The 27,675-nt window shown below is 35.2% G+C and overlaps 1 protein-coding gene across 2 annotated transcripts in view; it reads right to left on the reverse strand.

The window, feature by feature from the left end:
- The window catches only part of LOC150099939 (protein meiotic P26-like), a 277,051-nt gene that overhangs the window by 130,333 nt on the left and 119,043 nt on the right, over positions 1 to 27,675 (reverse strand). For both annotated transcript variants that reach the window (XM_090402559.1, XM_090402558.1), the window contains exons 6-7: positions 20,762 to 20,971; positions 5,275 to 5,782 (exon numbers count right to left, since the gene is read on the reverse strand). In XM_090402559.1, the coding sequence (XP_090258685.1) occupies positions 5,275 to 5,782; positions 20,762 to 20,971 (718 nt within the window). The remainder of the gene's footprint in view (positions 1 to 5,274; positions 5,783 to 20,761; positions 20,972 to 27,675) is intronic.

A 27,675-nucleotide genomic window follows, 5' to 3' on the forward strand; every position in this document is an offset into this window, starting at 1 on the left:
GCCAGAAGTCACAGGGGATTATTATTTATTAAATAATAAATAACAGGAGATCATATCAAGTGAATGAGGCAGCCATGCACTTTCCCACTGCATGGCTGATCACTGTCTTCAGTGAAATGTTCACGAAGAACTCCTGTACAGGAGGTTCTTTGAGAATGATTATCCATACACAGGCACTGCTGTAGCACAACATAACTGTTTATCACATCATGATGCCTCTCGGCAGACTGAGCAGATTACAGGACCCAAATTTGTTGGATTGCATGCGAGTTTTGCATAGCCCATACCTAGCAATTGTGGGTATTCACAACTCCGTTCAGATGAAAATGAGACTCATCTTCCCCCACAAAATCATCCACATCTATGCAACGTCCAACTCCAAGGAATGTTAAAGCAAATGTCAGTCAACTTTCAAAGTTCTGTGGGCACAACTCCTGTGTCAGGGTTTTGAATGGGAAGAAATGCAGTTCTACATCAGCTCTCTAAATCGCCTTATTAATTATTGGGTTGGCAAATAAGTTTGTTCGTTTTATGCGTTCGTACAAGTTTATGCCGCTTCGCCTGTCACTATTGTTCCACTATAGCACAAAGGTATTGCGCAGTTGAAAGGCGACCTTTCACATAACCTTTCAATGAATTTTCATTCAGCCTACTTCAGTTGCATGTGTGTAACATAATTTTAGAAATGGAAGGAAATAACGTACATTACCAGCATATTTTATTTCAAAAAAGGCAAACGAGCTGCAGAAGCCAATAAAAAAATATGCAGTGTATATGTGGATGGTGCCTTAACAGAACTCATATGCCAAAAGTGGTTTGCCAAATTCTGTTCTGGAGATTTCGACGTCAGTGATGCACCTCGCGTTGGTCGCCCGACCGAGGTTTAATCGAGTGTTGTGAAGGATATAGTCAACAAAAATCCATCACAAACAGTGCAGGAAATTGCTGCAGTACTGAAAATATCCCATACAAGCGTTGAAAACCATTTGCACAAGCTGGGATATGTTTCAAAACTCAATGTTTGGGTGGCGCATGCATTGATTGAGGCCAATATGACTGCTCACATATCCATCTGTGATTCGCTGCGACGAGAAAACTACCCATTTTTTGAAGTGGATGATTATGGGAGATGAAAAATGGGTCATACGATAACGTGGTACATAAAAGATCATGGGGAACAAGAGCGAACTGCCGCAAACAACCCCGAAAGCGGGATTGCACCCAAAGAAGATAATGCTCTGTGTGGTGGGATTATAAAGGTGTTGTCCACTACGAGGTGTTACCATCAGGCAGAACGATTGATTCAACTATCTATTGTTCACAATTAACACGACTGGCCCGTGCAATTAGCACAAAAGGTCTTGAATTGGCAAATCGGAAAGGAGTTGTCTTTCATCACAACAACGCCAGATCCCACACATCATTAACAACCCGGACTGAAATGTTACGTTTTGGCTGGGATGTTTTGCCACATCCTCCATATTCACTGGACCTGGCCTTCCGATTACCACTTATTCTGATTGTTGCAGAATTCTCTAAACAGGAAAATCTTCGCCAATGAGGAGGCTCAAAAGACACCTGAATCACTTTTTCACTAGTAAACCTCAGGAGTTTTATGAATGCGGCATAACGAAATTGGTAGATAGATGGCAAGCGGTCATTGACAAAGAGGGTCAATATATAACTGACTAGTATGTATTATATATATTAAATAAAATGTACTGAAAAAGAGAGCCAAAAGGCTTCACTTCGGCAATGCAAAAATTATTCAAATTAAGTGGATATTGAATCCAACATTATTTCATAGCCGAATATAGAAACGAGAGTTTCATGCCAAATACAGAGACTAAAAAAGTTTCAGCAGATACAAGCGTACGCCAACCTTTCATGACAGCGCAACTTGTAGTAAAGGTGGAGCAAGTTCCGATCACTGTCCTTAGTATTTTTCCATAATGTACAACACATCTCCTAGAACATGTATGATGTCATACATTATGGGGAGGTCACTACCCAGACCAGTTTCGCTTTTTTTGAGGTCTCGTCAGTGGGAGCTAGACCAAGAATACTCAGGGTGAAGTGATGGAAAACTTGTACTTTAAGATACGAGTTGCTAAAAAAGGTGTCACATTACAAAAGGCACCAAAAATTACTGAAAAAGAGAGCCAAAAGGCTTCACTTTGGCAATGCATTATTCAAATTAGGTGGATATTGAATCCAACATTATTTCATAGCTGAATGTAGAAGCTACAAGAGTTTCATGCCGAATATAGAGACCATAAAAGTTTCGGCAGATATAAGGGTACGCCAACCTTTCATGACATTAAATAAAATGCGTTTCATTCCACTCTGAAAAAACCGAACAAACTTATTTGCCAACCCAATATTACATTACCCAATTTCTGCATTGCCAATAAACAACTGAATATTCCATTCAAATCACTTTCTATATCATTTATGCATAAATTAAAGAGCGATGGTCCAAGCACACAACGTTGTAGCAAATTGCTAGTCAACTGCTCTCTATCTACTGGATTCTGTTTCTCGATATACTACTCTTTAGTATCTGTCTATCAATAACTGTTCCAGTTTGTGGAAGAATTCCGTGTGGTATCCTGCTGGATATTGCCAACTAATTTGCAAAATCCAAAATAATTCATCAGTATTATGAAAAGTTAGTAAATTACAAAGGCATGAACATGCCTTAACAAACACATGCTCCCCCCCCCCTGTCACAGACTCATGTTCTCATGTGCACATTCTGAATTGTCTGGTTTTCAATACCTTTATTATGATTGTGAAGATACTGATTGGTTTATAATTTCCTACCACAGTCTTGGAACCTCCTTTATGCAACAAAATTATTTTTTTAATCTCCCACTCCCAAAGATTAAATAAATCTTTCCTGCATCTTTTATTCATTTTAGAATGAATTATTTTCTATATGGAAGTTTCTCCATACTTCATTGAGGACATAACATGCCATATTAACATAGCAACGAATTCATATTCTTCAGACCGAGAATCATAAATAAAAAGTTCGTGACTTGTGAATAAACTTTACTGGGTACATTTCTATATGAACTGGAAAGCAATAAATAAACTTTCTTTCATTCAGTTAAAGTTTCTTTAACTGAATGAATCCTAATACAGACCAATAACTACAAGACTTCATGCACCTTTTTTTTTTTTTAACCACTGAACCAGACTTGACATGTTTATATGCCAAGAATTACAGGGATGCAGAGCATCCAACAAAGTTAATAACTTCTGGGTACTATTAAGATAAGATGGATACAAAGCATATATTTTTTATACATTTTATCAATATGGCCATTAATTTTTCTCCTCCTTTCAGTTTTTCCATTTCTACCCTTCCTTCTAATTTGTGTTCAATGTTCATATAAAGAATATATAGAAATCACCCGCAATTTGGGGAATATCTCCCAAGAGAATCCCCCTTCTAACATGTTTTCTTTCTCTTGAACAGCAAATAATTCACAACATCCATTAGTATTCTCTTCACTCCTATACAAGCTCCAAAAATACAGTAAAGCAAATTCTGCTCCCGTCCATCACTATTACTGGTTTTAGCTCACTGCTTGAGATGACAAAGTTCATTCCATAGTGCACTAAAATTATTCATTTATAATTGTCATAAAATAAGCAGAATTTATATCATTCCTTCATAAGATTTATAAAATAATGTTAACTTAATTATTTCTATAATGTGAGTTACAATGGCAAATTGGTAATTCTTGTAAGTTAAAAAGAAAAAAAAATTGTGTGGATACAAAACAGCACTAATTGACAACTCGTATAAGCTCTAATTTAAATTATTTTCTTTTATAAGATATGTATATAATTTTTCTTTAAAAAAAATAACTGGATTATCCAAAAGACTATCCAACCCTTCATTGCCTGCAGCTGAGATGACTTCTACCAACAAGACAAGGTGGTAACTGGACAAATTCTATAGTTAATTTTTCTGAGTTGTGTGGATAAAAAAAAAAGTAAAATCTCTAGAAGGGTCTGGGAAGAAGGAAGACTATTCACCTGTGCCAAACATGGATGGACTAACTCAGGAACTATTTTTAAAAAAATTACTAGAAAAAGTTCCTATAGTTGACTAAAACTAAACTTAAGTCTTTCTTCCTCCATTTCAGATTTATGATTGTGAAATGGTGGATATGCATGCATAATTTTAAGTTCTATTACTTTATTATCATAACATAACATACAACAACATTTCATTTTTTTCTCGAAGACAGCATTTACACTGCTTGGAAAGAATACGATGGAACCCCCCCAATGGGCAAGGTGCATCATACTATATAACAAGCCATATGTTTGCAGTCAGTATAAATTGGAGGAATGCGATGCTCCCAAGTTAGTGCAACTGTGTCTAGGTGAAATGGCCGTGAGAAGGGAGCTGACAATTTTAAAAAAGGCATTATGATACGATGACATGTTGCAGGCCTATCTGTTTTCCTGGTTCGACCTCAGACCTCTGTTTGTGATGCCACGAACACTTGAACTCCTAGAGGCATCTAAACATTCTGGACAATACAATGCTTTCTACTTTGTGGTGTTTTTAAGGAAATGATCATTGTCTCTTTCAGCAAGACAACTCGTATTATAAGGCTGCTGCTGTAACTGTGTGGTTTTGTGGACTTCATGTCACCACACTGGAATGTGCCTCCACAGAACCTTGATCTCAATCCTATTGAACATCTGTGGGATGAGCTGGAGTGTTGGGCGAGGTCAAGCGATGTCTGCCCCCACAACAGGACCTCATTATATGCCTACAGGAAGAATAATCCAAAATTCCCATTGATCACTATTGTACACTTGTGGAAAGTATACACCATAGGATTGCTGCAGTCATCGCAGCGAAAGGAGGTCCTACATGTTAAGATGGGTGCCATGGCTATTTGTTCTTCACTATAGTGTCTGTTGATTTCTTTCCAAGCAGTGTATAAATAAACTTTCCAAGGAATGCTTTGTCACTACTTATTTTTTATCTTGTAATATGCAAACCTGTTTTGTCAACTTTTTATCAAAGTTGATAAAAAATAAAGAAATGGCTACACATATCAGAATAAGGACTATCTTTGCATTTTTTATATTACACTTATCATGAAAGAGGTAAAACTGGACATTTAATATCCAGAATATGAATCATCTTTAAAAAGTAGTTTTAATCATTTTTAAAGCATATCTAATTCCTTTCTCTTCCGAATGATTAATTAACACATAGAGAAGAAAAATACTTACCAGAATTGTTGAGGGATAAAGAACCTAATTTTGCCAAAGCTGAAAGATTGTTAAGAGCATTTAGCTGGGCTGCAGCAGCAACAGCCACATCTGGACTATTTGCAGGAATTAACAAGTCTGACAAACTGATAGGAGGTGAAGGAGTTGGAGTTGGTGAATTCTGAGATGCATTACTTTCTGCCATTCCAGCTAACTGGGCAAGATTGAACTGTGCCATAACATTGTTTTCTAAATCCATGTCGAGAGAAGTAGGTACTGTTAAATCAGGACTTAGGACACCAGATGGTAAAACAAAATTTTCATCAAAAGAAGGAGTAGAACGTAATGGAGAAGGATGACGAGAGGGGACTTCTTCTATTTTTGGTGTCGAATGCACACATTTTAGCCTTCCAAAAATTTTATGAACAGTTTCTTCAAACTCAGTTGAATTTGTCTCAAAGCCTATTTCTACATTGATATCTGGCTTTGGGGTATTATTGATGAGATACAGTAGTTGGGAACCAACAACCTAAAAAATCAGAAGCATTCACAACTATGGTATAAAATATACAGAGTAACATATGCAACACATTAGAATAATTCTATGCTGAGAATATACTCATTTCTCTGTTATTACCAAAAATTCTAGCTTGTAGGTTTCATAAATGATTGTCATGTGCATATATAACCCAAGTATCAACTTGTCTGAATACATCCTAGCCTTCATTAGCCAAACACGTGCATAACGTAAACACAAAACATTCTGAACGGTGTTACATACAATTAGGAATATTTTTAAATAACATCAGTCTCTTCTATAACTGCATAATAGTTGTCCTTTGTTAGTTCTTACTGTTTTGTCTACTAGTTTGTATGTTTACACCTGAAGAAATCCTGTACAATCAGGATGAAACATCATGTTAATTAAAATAAATGTTATCTTATCCCAGTGTTCTGCCTTATAAACTCCTGGTCTCTCTCCCACTCACACACACAGAATTATATTTGCCATCCTGATTCACAAAGTGGATTGATTATCCACTTGGCAACCAACAGGTTGTATGTTTAAATGCCTTGAGTTGACAGACTAATTCATCTGGTAAGAAACTATCACAATGTTTGCTTAAAGTGGCTGAAAAAGTTCTATGTTTGATCCCTTAGCCCACCCATGTTACCAATAAAACTTATTTATAGGTTTATAATATCTGTGGGTGGGATTTACATAAAAATGAAATAAATGATTATCAAGCTAATCTATGGAGTGCAGTGATTCACAGGTCACTGTCACTGCACTGTACAAGTCTATTATATAATTCACTGTCCACACAATACTGACCAAATCCACTACTGTACTAAACTGTCTGCTACTCATTAATTTTTTGTCTGTTAATTCCACATGTTCCCTGACTGATTTGCCAGATTAAAAAACCTGCTACTCTTCATAACACCAGTTACAAAAAGTCAAAAGACATCCCAATTAAAGGGTGCATGTCCCAATCATTCTTCCAACTACACTGGGAACACTTATGACATCAAAGGTAATATAGGAAGGTACAAACTCTTAGCACTGAAAATCGGAGCATCTTAATATTAATGTTTATCAGCATGAATATCTCTATGGTACATTCTGCAGAATGACTAGTTCCTTGGGTGGTAACATCCGAGTTCACACGTGTACAGGTAATGAATTTTTTTTTTTTTTTTTTTTTTTTTTTTTTTTTTTTTTTTTTTTTTTAAATAAACCTCTTCGAATCCAGGATTTTTCAAAGATTTCTTTTTACAATCAATTCTGTGTTTTCTTCTGCAAATACAACAGGTCTGAGAAGACAAGCAATGCATACACACAATACATTGATGATCCATAGTATTTGTTGCCACAGCAAACTACTGTACACAACCCAAATCAGTTATTTACTAATGTAATCAGACTTTAGTTAAATCAATAACAGCTGAAGAATGAAAACTATGCTGAACAAATATAGAAAATTTAACTGCACTGACAACTTCTGAAGCTGGTTTTGTACATGTTTATTAAAACTGCCTATCTGAGCAAATCAAAACAAAAGACACTTTGGGTGCAGTGAAATGAGGCATAATTGTACACCTGGAGATTAATTATTTGCAGAAGTAAGCATGTCTGCAAATAATCTGATAACTCAGAAGAATGGCACAACTTACAGCATTTCTCTCTGGTCAAAGTTTAATATACCTTAACCCATTAACATACAAAGATGTCTGTGACAAGTCTTTTGTTTATTGCACCAAAATTGATTTTGACGTATCGCAGACGTTACGAAGTTCGCGTCAATTTCAAACGAATTTAGGATGTTAGGCAGTGAATATATATGCATATAAACTCCATTCACTAGTTAGTTTTGGTGCAATTTATTATCGTCCCTAATATGTCTGCAAATATTTATAATACGTTAGCCGAAAGTGATATTGAAAGCGGAGAGGATAGTTTGGATAAAAACAGCAACAAATTTATACCATCAAAGTGTTGGCATTTTTGACTTGTCAAGTGACAATAGCAACAGTATCAGTGGAAGTTCAGTTCGAGGCAATGTTTGTAAACGTTTGAGACCGATATCGTCTAGTAGCGATGATTCCGATGTAACAGAAAATGAATGGAATTGGCAAGAAAAGGAAAATATTCCTATTATAAAACCATTTATGAAAATTTCTGGCATCAATGCAATTGCTTTGCTAAGATTTGGTGCAAATCCAACACCTCTTTCTGTTTTGAAACAAATACTTTGCGATGATTTCTTTGACATGATAGTTACAGAAACTAATAGATATGCAGCTCAAGCAATAAACAAGGAAATTACTAAAAAGATTGAAGAATGGTATCCAATAACAAGTGACGAATTGCAGGCATATTTTGCATTATGTATAATTATGTCACAGGTAAAAAAATCTAATATAGACATGTATTGGTCAAAGAGGGCTGTAGTCGAGACACCCATATATTAAAAAATTATGCCTCGTAAACGCTTCTTGGCTATATCTCATTTACTCCATTTCATGGATAATGAAACAATAAAGAAAGACGACAAAATATGTAAAGTGCAAAATATAGTCGACTACCTGAATAATAAGTTTCAGTAATTATATACACCAGATAAAAATGTAGTAATTGACGAATTCCTTATGAAATATAGAGATCGACTAAATTATGTACAGTTCATTGCTAGCAAACGAGCACAATTTGGGATAAAATTTTACAAGCTATGTGAATCAGACTCTGCATATTGTTCAAGCTTCAAAATTTATACAGGAAAGGATAAAATTCTGGGAAGCGATACACCTGCATCTCAAAATGTCGTCATGGAGTTGGCCGAACCTATTTTAGGAAAGGGATATACATTATTCTTAGATAATTGGTATTCGTCACCAGAATTATTTTATTTCTTGAGAAAAAATAGTACAAATGTTGTGGGGATAGTTAGAAAAAATCGCAACAATATGCCTAAGAAATTGCCGACATATAAAATAAAAAAAAAAGCAAATCAAAAACTTTCTCTTGTCGAGGAATTTTGTCATTATGTTGGCGCGATAAGAAGGATGTTTACATGATAATCACAAAGCATTCAAAAGAAGAAATGGTAGATACAGGAAAAGTAAGAAGTAAGAGGGGACGATGAAGAAAAAGTAATAAAACCTAAATGTGTTCTTGAATACAATTGCGGAATGGGTGGTGTCGATAGGCAAGACCAACTACTTGCTTGTTTTCCAATTATACGAAAATGCATCAAAGGTTAAAAGAAAATATTTTTCTATTTGATGGATATTGCTATTTACAATGTGCTTATGTTTTATATTCCAAACTACCCAATACTTCAAAACTAACAATAGTCAATTTCCGTTTGAATGTAGCAAAAGATATGTTGTCAAATATATCTTTACCTAATTATAGTACCCATGGATGTCCATTGCAAAAGGACTGCCCAATTAGACTGCAGGTCTAATTGGGCAGTCCTTTTGTGATGGACATTTCAGGCACATTTCCCTGAACATTCCCCTACTGATAAAAAGCAACATCCAGCAAAGAGATGCCATGTATGTGTCAAGCATAATGTAAGAAGTGAGACTACATGGCAATGTAAAAAACGTTTGATACCGTTACATTTACCTAAGTGCTTCAAAAAGTATCATACCTTGCAAAATTATTAAGAAATAAATCACATGAATTAAATAAATAGTAGTTTTATCTGTTCCAACTTTAAAAATAATTTATATATCAAAGGGTTAATGCACATTGAAAGGGAAGAGGATTAAGTTTGTGGTTCTCTCAAAATAAACAGAAAAAAAAACTTTGTTTCTCATTTCTTTCTAACGGGACTCTTCCTCCTAGTTTTCTTGGGGTATTGTTAAATATTTCTTATTAGCATACTAATAGTATCACTACAAAATATTAAAAGAATGAGAATAGGCTTACAACTAATTTTCAAGCATTGTAAAATTAGATGAAAGTCATTTCCAGCATCTCAAATAGTTTCTTTTCTAGCAGAAAAGAAAAGAAACTGATTTATTAATATATTTAAATTAAATCTATCTTAATATCTATTTCTACAATAATATATTTATACATTTTGATTAGGGGTTGCAACAAGTGCTGATACATCTCCCTGATAAAAACAGGCAGGTAATCAAAATTGCTATATTGATCAAGAGAAATAAGCATGCAGAGAAAAGTGAAAAACCAAATTTGTTTTGCAAAAGAAGGCATAAGAAACACATACATACATCCATAAAATTATGAACTGATTTTCTAAGAAAAGTATAATGATATGTTTAATAAAAAATAAATATTCCAAAAAATAAAATATCCATATTTATTATCCAATAATGGCATTTCAATGTAGTTATAATTCATTGAAATCAATTTTATCCAAATCATTCAACACAAAATAATTCTATTTCAAGAACAAAATGGCTTCAACTTTGCTTGGGGAGTCTTCCTCTTAGTTTAGTTATGATGAGTATCAATTAATAAAATATATGCTCTATAGGTGTTGATATGAAGAAACACACAAATAAAATTTATAAAAGTTTGGATAGTCTGGACAATGCATGTTTTATTTATCACTAAGTAGAACATATCAGCTTTGGGAAGGGAGCTAGTAATAACTCCCTGTGATGAAATTTCATTTTACCCACTCATGCTTTCTATTTGACAGGAGAGTGCACTATTTTTCAAATACTTGTTTGGAGGATACAATGATGTCAGAAACTTTAACAGGAATCTGTTTCCTACGCAATCTCTTAGTTCAGAATTGAGAAATACAAAAAGATTTGAAATGGGCAAATAGAATACATCTCCATTTCAAATCAGCATGAACGTTTCTATGGTACATTCTGCAGAATGACTAGTTCCCTGGGTGGTAACATCCGAGCTCACACATGTACAGGTAATGATTTTTTTTTATTTTTTAAATAAACCTCTTCAAATCCAGGATAAGCTAGCTGCCATGAAAATATAGACAAGAACAACATAATGTAGGTATGTTAGTAAAGAAGTTTTTACTATTTAGTTTATTTATAAAGAAAACTATCAAGTATATTCATGAAATGTATACTTATTAATCCAAATATAATGGAATAGACTGTAGAAAGAGATACTTGATTTTCTGAACAGAGCTGCTGTGGAAACTTCCATTGGCTTAAGGCAAGTTTCCTCATTCATCAGATTTAAAAAGCACATCTTTATCTGTTGATTTTCTTACACTTTCATCCAAAATAACATCAGCTACAGCTGTTCTCATTTCACATAATAATAATCTGTAGTACTTGCAGGGCCAAAACCTACAAGTATCCTTGGCTTTCAGAACCCTAATTTTAGGAATCTCATCCAAACAAACAATTTAGTGAAAAAAGTTGGAATTCACAGGCCTCTACAGATGACATTGCCAAATTGCACTAATCAATTAATCAATTGCACTAATGAATTAATTATAAGTATTACTGCACATTAATATTTAATCATACAGGATTTTTGTACTCTGATATCAGGCTAATGTTCTACTAATTTATTCCATGCAAAAATTTACAATTCTTCTATTAATACTTCTAAATCTCAAAATTTAATTTTTTTTTTTTTTTAATATGGCTTAAGGTCAAAAAATAGATAACTAGGAGGGGATCTCCACACACACAGCTCAAAAAGAATACAGGAAATTGATCAGGTCTTTTGAATTAATAGAACTACAACCATATCATCATATGTTCATGTGGTGCACCACCTTAGGAGATCATTCAATTCCTGATATGTACCCTTAGGGAAAGGGGGTTAGCGCTACATGAAAGTTCACATCATTACCAACTTCCTATCAACAATTTCATGCAAATTAATCTGCTATCTGTAGAGACAACAATATAATAAGGTATTCTGTTTTCTAAGGCCCATCTTACTGTATCAATCCACCTAGATCTTTATCTTCCTTTTACCATCTTGGCAAAAACTTGTTTTGCTCACCTTTCCTCTACTGTTCTGTTTACATGACCATGCCACCTTAGCTTAGTTCTGCTCTCTTTCACACACACCTGAATGCTAACAATAAGTTCCATCCCAATATTTTTAATGACTTTACCATAGCCATGCTGTTCACTACAATAATTTTTCTCAACTCTCATATCAGTAACCTCCAATCTTTGATCAAGTGTTTTATTTCTAACCTAGTTCTCAAATCCTTAACTTAAAACTGGTTGGAACATTATCTTATATACCTCTCCTCTTGACATCCCAGATCACAATCTAGTGCAAGTTTCCAGTCTCACAGAACACCCCCCTCTAACCACTAACCTCATGTCCTCTGGCACTACAAAAGTACAAAATGGGATGATCTCTGGAACTATTACTCTTTCCCCTGGTATGATTATACTCTTATTTTATATAAATTACTCTTAATTATATAAATTTATTCAGCTAAATCCCTACCATACCAGCTTTGATAATTGTCTTTTCTGTTTCCATATTTAATTTGCCATCTTCGATATAAATTGTGCCTATATAGCTGAAATGTTTTACATGCTCTATAGGTTCTCCATTCAGGATGCAGTTAATGTTTTCAGTGTTCTGCCTACTTTCATAGTCTATAAAAGGATTTTTTATTATAACAAAAATAAAAAAGATAAAGAACATGAAAATATGCTGAAACATTGAGAACATTAACTACATCTTGAATGGAGAACCTATAGCACAAGTAAACCTTTTAACTACTTAGAAAATTTTTAGTGAATATGGCAAATTAAATATGGAAACAGAAAAGACAATTAGCAATGCTGGTATGGAAGAAAATCAACTGAATAAATACGTCCTGCATGGAAATCCAGCAGGTGCTGGATTTCCATGCAGGAAAAGGACTAATAATTACGGCTACTATGTTCCAAATTAAAAATGTGCACAAATTCACATAGTGAGAAGAAAACACAAGTTTCGTTGACAATGTTATTGTTGATCTTCACACCGGTGGCGTAATGAAATTTTTAATTTCACATTGCAGCAACAAATTTCTAAAAACATAGTGTTTCAGATCAAAAGAAATAAGAAGGAAAAAAAATGGCATTACAGGCCATAATGCTGATACAAATAATTACAGAAGGAGACAGCATATTATTATCTCTCAATATATGTGTCTCTGACCCATCTGGGTAATTTAGAGGAATAAAAAACCTGCATTTTCAGAGAAAAAGTTCTGCAATCTTTGAGTAATGGTGCTAACTCAGGCTTGGCTGAAAAGGCCACCTAAAGGCAATTACAGCTTTGAGAATAAATCAATGGCAACATTTACTTGAGCAAATGATCTGAAAATTAAGAGATTTCGTGAATGGTTTAGTTCAAAATCCCACTATTAGCAAATAATGATAAAAACATCAAAATTGAGATGATAAATTAATTATAATCTAATATATTTGTAGTCAGCCAAGCCAAAGGCAATTTGTGAGAGATATGACTCGTGTATATTCTAAAAGTACACAAAAAATTATGCAACATCTCAAAAGTAACAGAATTATACATTAGCAAGGTTTTCCATAAAAAAGGATATATCTATATGCTATATTATAATACATATCAACATCAGTGGTATTCAGATTATGAAGATGGATGGTCAGCAAAGGTAACTGACTTCATCATATTATTCAAACCACTGTTAGATAAATCTAATGCAACAAATGGGTGCATTATCACAATAGCAATTACTTTCATCTAAAGAGCAAAAAATATGACTTTGAATGTTTAAATATAAATGGAGCAGTCTACTGTCCCTTCAGATATACCACTTGGCCTAATCTGAGTCATGTGAACGTTCCCCTTATTAGGGTCCCCAGTTTATCCCTAATTTGTATACACTTCCTCTGAAAAACACTAATAGAAAAGGAATTATTTTGGATTAGATCAGCCTTGTGATACTATGGGATGAGCTTTTATTTCAGAAAAGATATATAAAATAAAGTTTGCTTCTTAGATACTTTGTTTTAATGTTCTTGATTAAATTAATGACACCTGTTCAGCTGAAATATGTCACTGAAATGCTGCAAAGAGAGCTTATTTTATATATTCAACAGCATTAATTTGAAATCTTAGATTTTTTTTTTTAGGAAGAGCTTTAAGTAAGTAGAAATCAGGGTTTTCTCCTCCCATCTCAAGAGAATAACATGCTGAATCATCACTTCACTTACAGTATTATTACGATTTACTGTTTGAGATGTTTTAATAAAATATGGACCAGATCTGGTTAATTTTTATTATTAAAATTAAACCAGATTTTATAAAAATAAAATCTGGTTTATTTCTTTAATAAAAAATAAATCAGATTTAAAACTTTTAATGTATCTGGCTGGGTCTGTGAAAAGGTGCTGTTATAAAGCTACTGTAAGATCATAGATTTCTGTTGATATATTGAGTGTTTTCTAAGATTAAGTGATGTATCCTTAGTATATTACCGTATTTCAGTGAATTTATCATATCAATGAATTTAGTAACAATTATAGAAATAGTTTTTAATAGTCTTAAGAATGGCAGCCAAAAATTCATGACAACAGAGCAGTGTCTGAGGCACAAAATAAAGTACTTACTACTGAGAAGAACCATTGTCAATGTGCAGAAACAATGCAGCAGTGACGATGATAATATAAACAGGGATAATCTGATGGTGGAAAACATTCAACAAAATTTTGAAAGGAAGAAAAATTATCAGAACAAGAAGAGGCAGGAAAGCACTGAACTTCATAAAAAGAATAACAACAAGGTAAGTAAGATAAATTATACAATAAAAGAAGCAACTTGGTACAACAAATGAATCATAAAGTTTGAGTTTGCTGATGGAGTCACCACTTAATTCCTCCCCTCAGGAGGTAGAAAGATATGAAAAACATAATAGAAAAAAATAGAAAAGAAAAGTAGGAGATGGTAGTTCTTGTTGGAACTAATGATTTAAGTAGCAGCACATATAAGGATATGGGAAGACTGTTGGAAGAATAGAGAAAAAAATAGTGAGCAAGCGAGAGAGAGAGTAAAAATCACGGGTTTGCAACTAAGCGACAGTACCGAGTTAAAGAGGGCCATGATAGCAAATGATTCAATGTGCAGCCTGTCTAGAATATGTGAATACAAGTTTTTAGATGTGATAAGTCCCACATTTCAGAGTTTGAGACTATCTGGTGTGAAGTGGAGAGTGATTGATTCTCTTCCATCAAGAAGAGTTTGAGTACTTCATTAGTCCATCTTCTCCACTCTTCTCTTAAAAAGCAGCCTTCAAGATCTTTCAAGAAAGATCTTGAAGGCTGTTGATTTTAGCAACTTTCTTAATATTAGTGATCCAGCTTATCCTTGGTCTGTTTGGTGGTTTTCCATCCCTGTAGGGCAATGTAAGGTAATCTCTGTTGATTCATTCTATTTATATGTCCAAATTAGAGATTTACAGGCTGAAATATATGGCAGAGTGTTGCTACAAATCTGGCAGTTCAGTTGAGAAGGAAGATGAAATTCATCACCCATTTACCCTGTTGAGTAAGTGATCATTATGGGTAACTTTAATTATCCAAACATTGATGGGATAGAAGAGAAATCTAATAATAAAAATGAAGCAGAATTTGAGTTGTTGTGAGACAATATTCTCAAGCAGTATGTGAAAGAAGGAACTCAAGGTCAAAGGGTATTAGATTTTTCATCATCATCATCAAATTCCTGCCATGTACCCTCAAGAGGTGTACAGGATATGATAGTACTACATGAAAAAAATTACATCATTATTAATTTCCTATCTACAATTTTCCTCCAAATCAGTCTGTTACTTGTCAAGACTCCAACATTAACAGATCTTATATTTCTATCGTCTAAGGCACTTTGTACCGTATCAATCCACCTATATCTTAGTCTTCTTCTGGGTCGTTTTGCTGCCAACCTGGCAGTGAACACTTGTTTTGCTAATCTTTCCTCGCCCATTCTGTTTAAGTGACCATACCACCTGAGATTAGCTCTGCTAACGCATTCCTGGATGCTGACAATGTCAAGTTCTTTCCTAATATCCTCGTTTTTAATATGATATTGCCATTGATGCCATCTGTTCACGCCTATAATCTTTCTCAGGACTCTCATATCTGCGGTCTCTAGCCTTTGGTAAAGTGTTTTACTTCTGACCCAGCTCTCAGATCCATAAGTTAAAACTGGTTTGAACACTGTCTTGTATACAGCTAATTTAGTGTTCCGACTAATTTCTCTCTTATTCCATATGAATTTATTCAGTTGACTTCCCACCATACCAGCTTTGCTGATTCTGTTGTCTTTTTCTATATTTAATTTACCATCTTCAGTAAAAATCGTGCCTAAATAGCTGAAATGTTTTACTTGTTCCACAGGTTCTCCATTCACAACAGAGTTGACATTTTCAATGATTCTGCCTATTTTCATTGTCTGTCTTTTTATTGCTGACCTTCATACCATATCTATTACAACAGTTATTCAATTTAGTCAGAGAATCTTGCAGACTTCTCTGTAAAGAATATGACTATTTTACCAACAGTTGGTGACAGTGATCATGTCGTGCTTTCCTAGGAAGTAACAATTATACTGATACCGTAATCCCCTCCCCTTATCAGCAGGTTCGCTATCCGCCATTTCAGTTATCCACAGTCAATCCCGATCCGAAAATATTAAATGGAAAATTCCAGAAATAAACAATTACATAGGCAAAATGGATATTTGATCCAACATTATTTCAAAGGCTGAATGTTTATAGAATCTATGAAAGTTTCATAAACTGACCTGAGAGCTTACAAGAATACAATCCTCGGCATCCCCGAGTTGCCTCAGCTACTGTTGGGTTTAATATCCACTTTGCCTACATAATTTTATATTGCAGAAATGAAGTCATATGGCTCTTTCTTTTAGTAATAGACAATTCCTAAGTTTTAAATTGTGCACTGGTCTGAGTAGTTCTTGGTTATCAAATCAACTGTCGCAGTTTCGCAATTCTTGTGTTCAAGTAACTCTTACTTTACTTAATAATGGCCCCAAAGCACAAGAGTAATGATGCTGGTAATTCAGATATGCCGAAGAGAAGCCATAAATGCTTCCTTTTAAGTGAAAAAGGAAAAAATTCTCTACTTCATAAAATAATAAATAAATAATAATAAAAAAAATGTATGCTGAGGTTACTAAAATTCCATTCAAATTCAGATAACTTTTATTACAGAATAATGTTATAATTGTTCTGTTTTATTTTAATGTTGAACCCATACCCGAGAAGTTGGTTGATCAACCTATACTACATTAGTACCGTATATGGGTAGTGGGTTGGGAAAGGAGGAACTTGTTTACATTTGATTTGAAAGACTGTATATCATATTCCTTGAAAAACACAACAGAAGAAAGACTGTTCCACAGCACAGCAGTAGCAGGAATGAAGGAGGAGGAAAAGAAACTTGTTCTGTTTGTTTCAAAGTGCACCGTGAAGGGATGTTGGGCAGTAGCTCTACATGTTACAATGAGCTTAGTACTAAGTGGGGTAATTATTGATGTTATTTCAGATGAGCATTTCCCATGGAAATGCTTGTAGAATATACATATTGTGGAAACTAAACATCTGTGCAAAAGTGAGAGGGAGGAGAGTGAGCTTGTAAGAGATGGGTCATTAATAAACATTTTGAGAGAGCTTGCAGGGGCCCCACCCCATATGTGAGAGCAGTATTCAATAGCTGGGCAGATTTGCGATTTGTAAAATGTTAACAGCCATTCATGGGTGAAATAGCGTCTTGATCGAAAGAGAAATTCAAAATTTTTTGAAGATGAGGATGCAATGATTGCGATGTGTTTATGTCATTATAAGTTATTGTTGTTACTCTCTTACTGTGCCTAATTTATAAATTAAACTTTATCATAGGTATGTATGTATAGGAAAAAGCAGTGTATATATCAGGTTCAGTACTATCTGCGGTTTCAGGTATCTGCGAGGTGTCTTGGAACCTATCCCCCGTGGATAAAAGGGGATTACTGTATTACAATTAGGAGAGGTTAAATGAACTACAAAACTGGAAATTATTAACAACATAGGAGAATACTGTCTTTGGTTCCATGGTATCAGTTACTGAATGAGAAAGATATCTGCAATGCATGAGAATCATTGAAAAAAGTGCTTAAATGAGGCAGTATCTGAATGTATTTCTAGAGTTTGAAGAATAAATAGGGTTGGAGTAAAATAGAGTCCATGCAGTTATCCGAGTGGCTATGTGCTTCACAACCATATGTCTGGGAAAGAAGTGTCCTGGGTTTGATTCCCATTGTTGACGTGCGGAGCTCACGATTTTTCTCAGATATAGCCAAGTTAGCCTGTCTTGGGCATGGACAAGAATAAATAGGGTTGGAGTAAAATAGAGTCCATGCAGTTAGCCGAGTGGCTATGCACTTCACAACCATATGTCTGGGAAAGAAGTGTCCTGGGTTTGATTCCCATTGTTGATGTGCGGAGCTCAGGATTTTTCTCAGATATAGCCAAGTTAGCCTGTCTTGGGCATGGACTGCAGAGTTTTTCTCCCCAGTTTGTATGGGGTTTTTCATCCTGCAAGGCTAGTTTACCTGCTTGCAAATCCAGCCTTGAGTATCCTATGTCTGTACACTTCTACAGACATAGGATACACCGGGAGGCATAGGGCTAACCACCTTATCCTTGTGTACAGTTGCAGTTAAATGATTAGAAAACCCTCGACATCGCAAGGTAAAAGAGGAGAAGGAGGAGTAAAATGGATGTTTCTTGATCTATCAAGAGATCAAGAAAGAGATCCATTTATGTGGAAGGAATATCGTGAGGAGTAGAGTGAGAGGATTTGTGAATTATATAAAGCTCAGGATAGAAAAGTAAGGGATATTGAGTGGAAAATTAAATCTGAGTATGAAAAGAAATTGGCTATGCAGGCTAAAAGAAATTTTATCATTATGCTGCAAGTAAAAGAAAGAATGAATGTGGAAGAATAACTTTACTGAATGCAGATGGTACTCCAGTGTTAAAAGCTAATGAGATTGTTCTATTAATGACTGCTCACTTTGCTAAAATATATCAACCAGGTGTATGTAACATTATGGTGCACAGTGCTATATTGGATGAACAGTTAGAGGTGCGTGAAAATGAGGTTGAAGAACTGTTGCATAACCTAGGCGAAAATTCAGCAATAGGGACAGATGGAATAACAGCACATATGCTAAATGAATGTTCAACTAAATTGGTTAGCCCTTTGACATATTTCTATAATTTGAGTCTCAGATCAGGAAAGATACCATAGGAATGTATGATAGTTCTGTTGTACAAGGGTGGTGCAAAAACCTATGCATCTAACTACTGACCTTTTGGAATCTCTGGTGTGGTGGTGAAGATTTCAGATTTCCAACAGACAAGCTATACTCTGCAAGAAACAGCAAGGGTTTACACTAAAGGAAGGTCATGTTTTAGCAATTTGCTCATATTTTATAAGAGTATTATGGCCGAATTGGATGAAGTTAATGGATACACCATGATACTATTGGACTTTGCTAAGGTATTTGATAGGATACCACATTAAAGGCTATTGAATAAAATGGAGAGTATGGGTTTGGAATATAAGCTCTTGATCTGCATAAATTGATTGACAGGTATCAAAAAGTGAAATACTGTGTGTGTGTGAGAGAGAGAGAGAGAGAGAGAGAGAAAGCCTGCCAGATTTAAGGTGACTAGTGGTGCATGCCTGGGTTCAGTAACTGGACCATTGTTGTTCAATCTATACATTAATGATATTAGGAAAGCACACAATTAAACATCAGAAGGTGTGCAATTGTTTGCTGATAATGCAAAGATAGACAGCGCAATCAATCAGGGATGCTACTGTTCTCTAGCAATTACAGAATCATTTCCATATGATGGAAATTTGGGCAAGTGAAAATTGCTATCAGTTCAACGTTAGTAAGTGCAAAGTTATACACTTTGCCATGATGAAATTTCCAACTGCATATTATATTAATGAGATTATGCTACAAGAAATTGTTGAGGTTAGAGATCTTGGTGTAATGGTGGACAGGAATTTGAAGCTCAAAGATCATATACTAAAAACTGCAAATACAATTCAAAGGATAATTATGATGTTGAATTGAAATTTGACATGTAAGGATAAGGAAGTCATTTTGCCTCTTTCTTGCAGGCTTATCAAGGCCTTGATAAGCATGCAGTGGACTGTTATGTGCAGATTTGGTCTCCAGGGGAATAAAGAAGCTGTAGAAAGGGTTTCAAGAAGAGTTCCAAAAACTGTATTGGAATTATGGAATTTAGTTTATCAGGACAGATTGTAAGTATGTGGACTACAGAATCTAGGTATCAGAAAAAAGAGGGGTATGATAGAAGTTTATATACTTCTGGATGGTTGTTATAGCATATCATCTAATGCAGATTTTTATTATATGGAAGGTGGAGAGAGAACTTCCATAGGGCATCCATGAAAGCTAAGTTTGGTCACAGTTAAGAAAGGGGTAAGAGCTAGATTTTTCTGTCATAGAGCAGGAAATAGTTTGCTTTTAGAAGTAGTGAGTACACCCAGTGTGAATGAGTTTAAAGCAATGTATGGTGGTTGTTTGGGTGATGTCTAGCCTTCCTCAACGAGTCCTTGACTCCTTGGAAGTCGCAGATGATAATAATAATGAGGAACAAGGACAAAACTTTAAACTGTGTTAGCCTTATGAAATGAAACATTCTCTTTGCACACACTTGTATATAACATTAAGTTGTAAGACTAAATACAAGATTAAGGATATGCAGCCAGCAGGAAATGATCAAAGTTGTGGATTCACAGAAAAACACTACATTAGAGTGAAATGAGGTGAGGGATCAAGGGCTACAAAATTATTTTAACAGAAGTACAACAGAGAGAACACAAGCAGTCAGTGTGTTTTAAATGCTTTGTAAGTTAAGTAATGTTATTTACATATAACAATTAAAATCATGATTATGACAAGTCTATATAACCAATGGAATCATAAGTGCAATCTTACCTGTTTAAGTGACAAAATCTCTATGGTGTTTCCATGCTTTAGTAAACGTTCTGTAAACTTGCATGCATCTTCAATTTTGTCAATGGTTTTCTCCACATTGTGGTAAGTGTCCATGACCCGTATCTCCTGTTCAGAATGCATGTCTTCTAGCTTCTTAAACATATCTTCTTGGCATTTTTCTAGTATTGTTCGATAGCTATGAAAAGTTTCCTGAAAGCAGTTGTACCAAAAGTTATTCACAATAAGACATTCCAAAAATAAGAATATTTAAAGTAAATTGTGAATCTATCAACATGGCATTGGTGATAAAATCAAAAAACATGGCATTCATAAAATCATAAGTTCTTCACACCAGACAATGAAAATGGATCATTTTCATTGTCTGGTGTGAGACCACACCCTGCTAGTTTGGAAAACTGAAATATCTTCACATTTGTTATCTAGAATGGGAATTTGCTCTGAGTGTGTACTTTTAACTGTAAAAAGGCTTTGAATAGCTGCTTCACATGTCTTAAATGTTAAAGCTGGGGAAATAAAATTATGAAAGAAATTCTGATGAATTAAATAGATGAATGGTGACTAGAAGAATATCAACATAAGCAACAACATGTGAATTAATGTGAGAATACTCATTGCTCAACCTAAATGCTATTCTACTAAGAGAATAAGGGTATGCTTAGCACACTGAATACTGTCAGAGTAAGCCAAAAGCAAGAACAATATTCAATGGTTGGATAGAACTAATTTGTATATGGTTAATAGTTTCATGATTTTGAGCTAACTAAAAATTGACTAAAGATCTAATCATACAGAATCCTAAATAAGAGTTATAGCTTAATTCTCCAGGATATGTATGGAAACTTTTAATTATATATTCTGGAATGCTCGAACAACTATTTCAATAATCAGCATATGAGTAATGCTGATACACAATAGGAAAATACAACATACAACCAGTAGGCATTTACTATTCTTTTATTAATGGTTCATGTGCTGTATTTCATCTTTACTTTTTCTTGCATTTCTCTATTTACTTTGGAAAGTATTAGATTTAAGTAGAAAAACACGTCAGTAATGCAATTTGTATGTATGCAAATAAATATTCCATATTTTTGCAAAGAATAAACAAGTAAATACAAACATGGAAAATCTCTTAGAATGTTACAAATTGATATAATTCCTTCAGTGCTTTGTACAGAATTTAATCAATACATAATTTGATTAAAACTTCCCACATATGTTGTGGATTATATTCTTGTTTTAATCCTATACCCAAGTGTGAAAAAACTTCACAAGTAGTCTATTTGTATACAGAGGCTGTTGATTTTACCAATCAACTGACTTAGTATCCCATAATGTTTTTGCAATAAACAAACATTTTTTTAAATATTTTTACTACAAAAAAAAAAAAAAAAAAATTTGTAGTGAACCTTTTTTCTACTTCTTTATGGAAAACATATCAACTCAGCATAGATTTAACATTGATATATTCTTGGATTTAGCTCCCACTGATATGACCCCAAATAAAAGTCAAACTGGTTTGGGTGACCCATCACAATGTTTTTGCATTATGGGAAAGATCACTACCTATAACATCTACCAATAATCACCTGTGTAAAGGGTTAAAATAACAATATAATTTTCAGTATAATATACACGACCTAGAAAGAAGTCAACAGACACCATAGAGTAAGGAACAAACAGTCATGGAACCCACCTTAATAAGATGAAGGACCTCCTTTCATCTTATTAAGGTGGATTATTTTGGATTATTCTTCCTGTAGGCACGTAATGAAGTCCTGGACTGTTGAGGGGGCAGATGTCCCTTGACCACACCCAACGCACTCCAGCTCATCCCACACATGTTCAGTAGGATTGAGATCAGGGTTCTGTGGAGGTACATTCAAATGTGGTGACATTCATGTCCACAAAACCACACAGTTACAGCACAGCCTTATGACACTGTGCACTGTCTTGCTGAAAGAGACAATAGTCAGTTCCATAGAAAACTCAAAGCAGGAAACATTGCATTGTCCAGAATGTATAGATACCTCTAAGAGTTCAACATTCATGGTACCACAAATAAAGGTCTGAGGCCAAAGGAAAAATAGAACTGCCACCTCCAAATTTCATAGTTGGGATTCCATACACTCTGGTAAGAGACGTTCATAAGGAATCAATCACATCTGTCAATGTGCTTGGTAGAAGGTATAGTGTGAATCACTGCTCCATACCACAGCTTTCCAAGCTTCGATGTCCCACTGTACACTCTTTGCAACGCTGAAGACAACACTGCATGTTGATTCGGTTAATGTGAAGCTTGCATATTGTGACCCTACCATGGTAACCCATGTTGTGTGCCTCGCTTCTGAATGCTTTTGTGCAAATTCGGGTTCCAGTCGATGCCCGGAACTCTGCATTCAACGTGTCTGTTGTTGAATTGTAGATTTCACGTTGTCCTTAATAGGACAGCGTAACCCCGCCCCCCATGTGCCTATGACACCCGAACCCCAGAGTTCTGGACTGGTAGGCCAGTTCTCCTTGAATTCTGATGACTCAACACTCAGGGTAGCCCCTGAGTTTCAAAACGTTTCAAATAACTTGACAAAAAACATGACAAAAATGTTACATAAAAAGGCTTATTATATTATATATATAAAATCTACCATATATATATATATAGGGTAGATTAAGAGTTTTCTATTCAGCCAAACCTCCTGTGGGAACCACACTTTTTCAATCATACACTGCCAAGAAAAAGGCATTACCCAGAGATCTGTGTAAAGTTTAATGTTTTTTTGCTATAACAACTTTTTCCTGTATAACAATTTCTATCTACAAGCATTGTTCATGCTTCATGCTGATGTTATTTTCTATCATTCCTACAGAATAAAGATCATTGAAAGACAACCACAACAAGTTACTGATTACCTCACTTCAGACAATTACCAATTGTTTTAGATTTTCAACCAAAAAAGTCAATATGAATTTCTGTTAAAAATGTAAATCTTCACTCCGATCCAGAATTAAGGCTGAGGTATATTATAATCATGGTTAATAGAAGCAGAATTCTTTTTTGTTAATTCTTTTAATTCATTTTTGATAAGAAACTTGCATTCCTAGTTTACATTCATACTTCATGCTCTTGTCTTCTGCAACATGGACTGCAGACTGATTTTCACTTTTTGATAATCTAGAAACCCTGCTCTAGAAACCAAACATGGGTTTCAAGGCAGGGTAGGTTTCCTATAAGTAAAAAGGGGCTTTTATATTTATCCTACATGAGATGTACAAGAACCTATATCACATCAGTCCCATTTGTAAGGTGCAGAAAAGGATTGAGAAAGAAGAAATCTATTCACATTTTTCTTAGAGTTGGAGGCTGTTGAGAAACATTATGAGGAAGGCAGTTCCAGAGGAAAGAGGTAAATTGAAAAATAAAACAAGGAAGAGAAACAGGTCAATGCATTTGCAGTTGTACTGAAAAAGGGATGTTGGGCAGCTCCTGCTCTTGTTTTAACAATGAATAGCAAGTGAAGGAGTGATGTTCGCCAATTTGCTGGAACAGTGACCATGAAGATACCTGTAGAAGAGACGCATAGCTGAAACACTGCTTCTTTGGGATAGAGGTTGAAGTGCACCTGTAAGGGAAAGATCATCTATAAATAAGCTGAAATGCTCTCCTCTGGAATAGCATTAAAAATGTTTAAGGTTTTGGGTGCACCATCCCAAATATGTGAACAGTATTCAAGAATGGGCAGATTTGCGATTTATATAGGATTAGTAGCTAGGTGTAAAATAGTTTCTTGAGCAGAAAAGTATGGCTACTTTTTTTTTTTTTAAAGAGGCTGAGGAAGCTATTAATTTGATATGTTTGTGTCAGGAGAGGCTAGAGATAAATATCAGTCCAAGGAAAGAGAGCTCATCTTGTCTGATGTGTATTATTGACGATAAGGAAAAATAGGATGAGAATTTTTTGCGAGAGAAAAGCAATGACTGCATTTTGATGGCATTGAAGGTGACCAAGTTATCCTTACCACCACTGATCTCGATACCATGCTTCAGTGGGTTTTGCATTTAAGGCAGTGGTTGCAGATAAACTTGATGTAAAGGATGTCTAGGAACTACATAGTTTGTCAAAGCTATAGCTAGGATTTGTAGTGATTGAAAATAGATCACATATGTATAAGAGAAAGAGGATAGGTGATAGAATAGAGACCTGAGGCATTTAACTAGAGAGAAAGCTGGCTATCCAGTTACAAGAGGGCAGTAAGTAGGTAGACCAAATAAAGGCAGTTTGCAAAGCAGGCCTTGATGCCAAACACAATCAAAAGCCTTAGAAATGTTGAAGGTGACAACACGTTTCTCCAAATCTTTCCATAGCACATCTGGTGGTGGGTGATGTAGGCTAAGAGATCAATCATAGATCTTGATTAGTAAAATTCACACTGGTGGTCACCAATTAAATGACTAGCTTCTAGGTGGTGCAGTAGTTCACTACTGATAATTTCTCCATTATTTTGGAGAGGATTCAGGTGATGCCAATTGATCAGTAGGCTTTTCTCCCCCCTTTTTTTGGGGGGATGGGTTGGATATATGTTTGCTAGATGGGATAGGCGTTAGCCTGGAGCACAACACGAGACGTTATCAGGACCAGATGACTCTTTAGTGTTCAGGTTGTCTAATATTCTTCTTGTCTTCTTGCTAAAAGGCCATAAGAGGCATACAGTGCTCGGTTGCTGGCATGGAAGGCATGTCATCTATGGATGCATGAATTAAGAGGGAAATAGTGAAGCAAGGAGGTTAGCTTTCTGTTTGGGTGCTGTAACAGTGGTGACAGTTGGATGGGAGAGAGGTTTAAGCACAGGTGAGCAGAAGTTGCATCTAATGGCTTTTACAAGGGACCAGAAGGCACAGCTTCCATTTGGATAAGAGAAAAGTTCTCTCTATTGGTCTTTATGAAGTTGGATTTGCTGATAGCTATTTTATATTGCGTGCTTCAGCATAGGCTAAGTATGAAGCTGGGGTTCTTGATGCAAGTACCTGAAGTAAGCTGAATTTTTTTCATCAACTGCTTTTATACATCTTCTGTTGAAACAGGGTTTGTGAAAGTAGACAGGAATTTTGAATGGAATGAGAGATGAATGCCTTCATGCTGGTGAGGATGATTTCTGTGACTCACTCAGGGTCTGAATCAGAATGCAGAGACAACAGTGCCATGGAAAAGAAGTAGTAGTTCCAGAGGTCATCACACTTGATACCTCTATAGTGCCAAAGGACACGAGGTTGGTTGTAGTCAGAGGAGGATTGTTCCATGAGAGTGGAAACTTAAAACAGCAATCGTGGTCTGGATTGTCGAGAAGAATAGTAACTTCTACAGTGAATCATGAAGGAGAACTAATTAAAATAAGATCAAGATATTCAGAAAATGAAGGGAATTATTAGGAATTCAGGTAGATAGGGGTATGATTTGTGTTAGATCATTGCTTGTGAACAAAAACTTCAGCAATCATGTTCAGCTTGACTGGTGGTATTGGAGAAGAGAGCCAGCTAAAGTTGTGGACATTCAGGTCACCTTGGCAGATGACTTTTTGCTATTTGGACAGCTGGATTGAAGACGTTCCAGCTTCAATGAGAGAAAGATGGAGGTCTGAGTGGTTTTCAGAGTTTGGAAATTGGTAAATGCAACAGATGAATGTTACTAAGTGGAACATGGAAACCTTTAGCCAGAGGAGGTGAAAAGTAGAGGATTCTAAATATGGCATTCTCTGGGAGACAATGTCAGAATGCACAAAAGGCACAAGCATCACTGCTGTGGTGAAATGAATCATGAAATGAATCATAAATCATCAATCATATAATTTGGGCATTGAAGGTGATCTGTGGTCGATGTAGCAGCAATTAAGATTTCTGTTAAGAGAAGGAGGTCTGGTTTCTGAATGTCTAAGTAGTGATGAATGTTATTTATGTTAGAATTTATGCCAACTCTGTGCTCAAAGATGCAAGAAATTATATTCTTGGTATATAATGATGTGAAGTCATTAGCCTCTATATACAAGTAGCTAAGTCATGAAGTGACTTCATGTGCAAACTTTGTTTGTTTCACTTAGATAAACGATGAAACTAAGAATATAATTTCTTAGCATCTTTAATGTATAGTACAACCAAATGAAAAAACTTGCAAAAAAAAAAAAAAGATGCAAGATATTTGTAAAGTGCATATAGAAATTATGATTATATATATATTTTTTTAAGGATTCTGGTATGTTTAGAATATTGTGTTTGGTTTGATTTGTTTGGATGAATTGGTTGTCAAAGGAGATTTATTTTGATCATAATGCTGGTATATCATTGTCTGTTTCATTTTTGGTTTATTGTTAGATGAAAGGAAGAGTACGTGACATGGAGTGGGAGAAGGTAGACTTGTGAACATGACATCCATACAGAGAGCTACCAGTCTCCTTGCCACTCCATGGCTTCAACAGTGCCTCCTACATACCACTACTTAGACTACTCATCAGGTACAATCTTGCAGAGTATGTGGCAGCAGGATTATGTGCCAGTTGACCAGGAAGCCACCTCCTGACTCATTACTGACCAATTTGAGTCCATATACTATCTGGCAATTAGCCTGTGCTACTACTGTTTGAATTGATGTACAATCTAAATGGAGGACAGTCCGGGTCTCAAAATATGTTAGGCATGCCCTTGAAGGGTATTATTCACACTGCATGGAGAGAGGGAAGGATATGGCCAAAACCTCTGCTCTGAAGTCTTTGCCATTTAGGCACCCAAATAATTCTTAGTTGACACTTCCTGCAACTAGGAAGATATCCTTTTCCAGTAGGAATACTTACTGCAGCACCAGAGCCCCTTCTGTAGAAACAAGTCACACCACAGGAAGGCAAGTTGAT

The sequence above is a fragment of the Typopeltis vanoorti genome, chromosome 13, assembly GCF_054136105.1.
Source record: "Typopeltis vanoorti isolate ZY-2024b chromosome 13, IOZ_Tvanoo_1.0, whole genome shotgun sequence".
Classification (NCBI taxonomy): domain Eukaryota; kingdom Metazoa; phylum Arthropoda; class Arachnida; order Uropygi; family Thelyphonidae; genus Typopeltis; species Typopeltis vanoorti.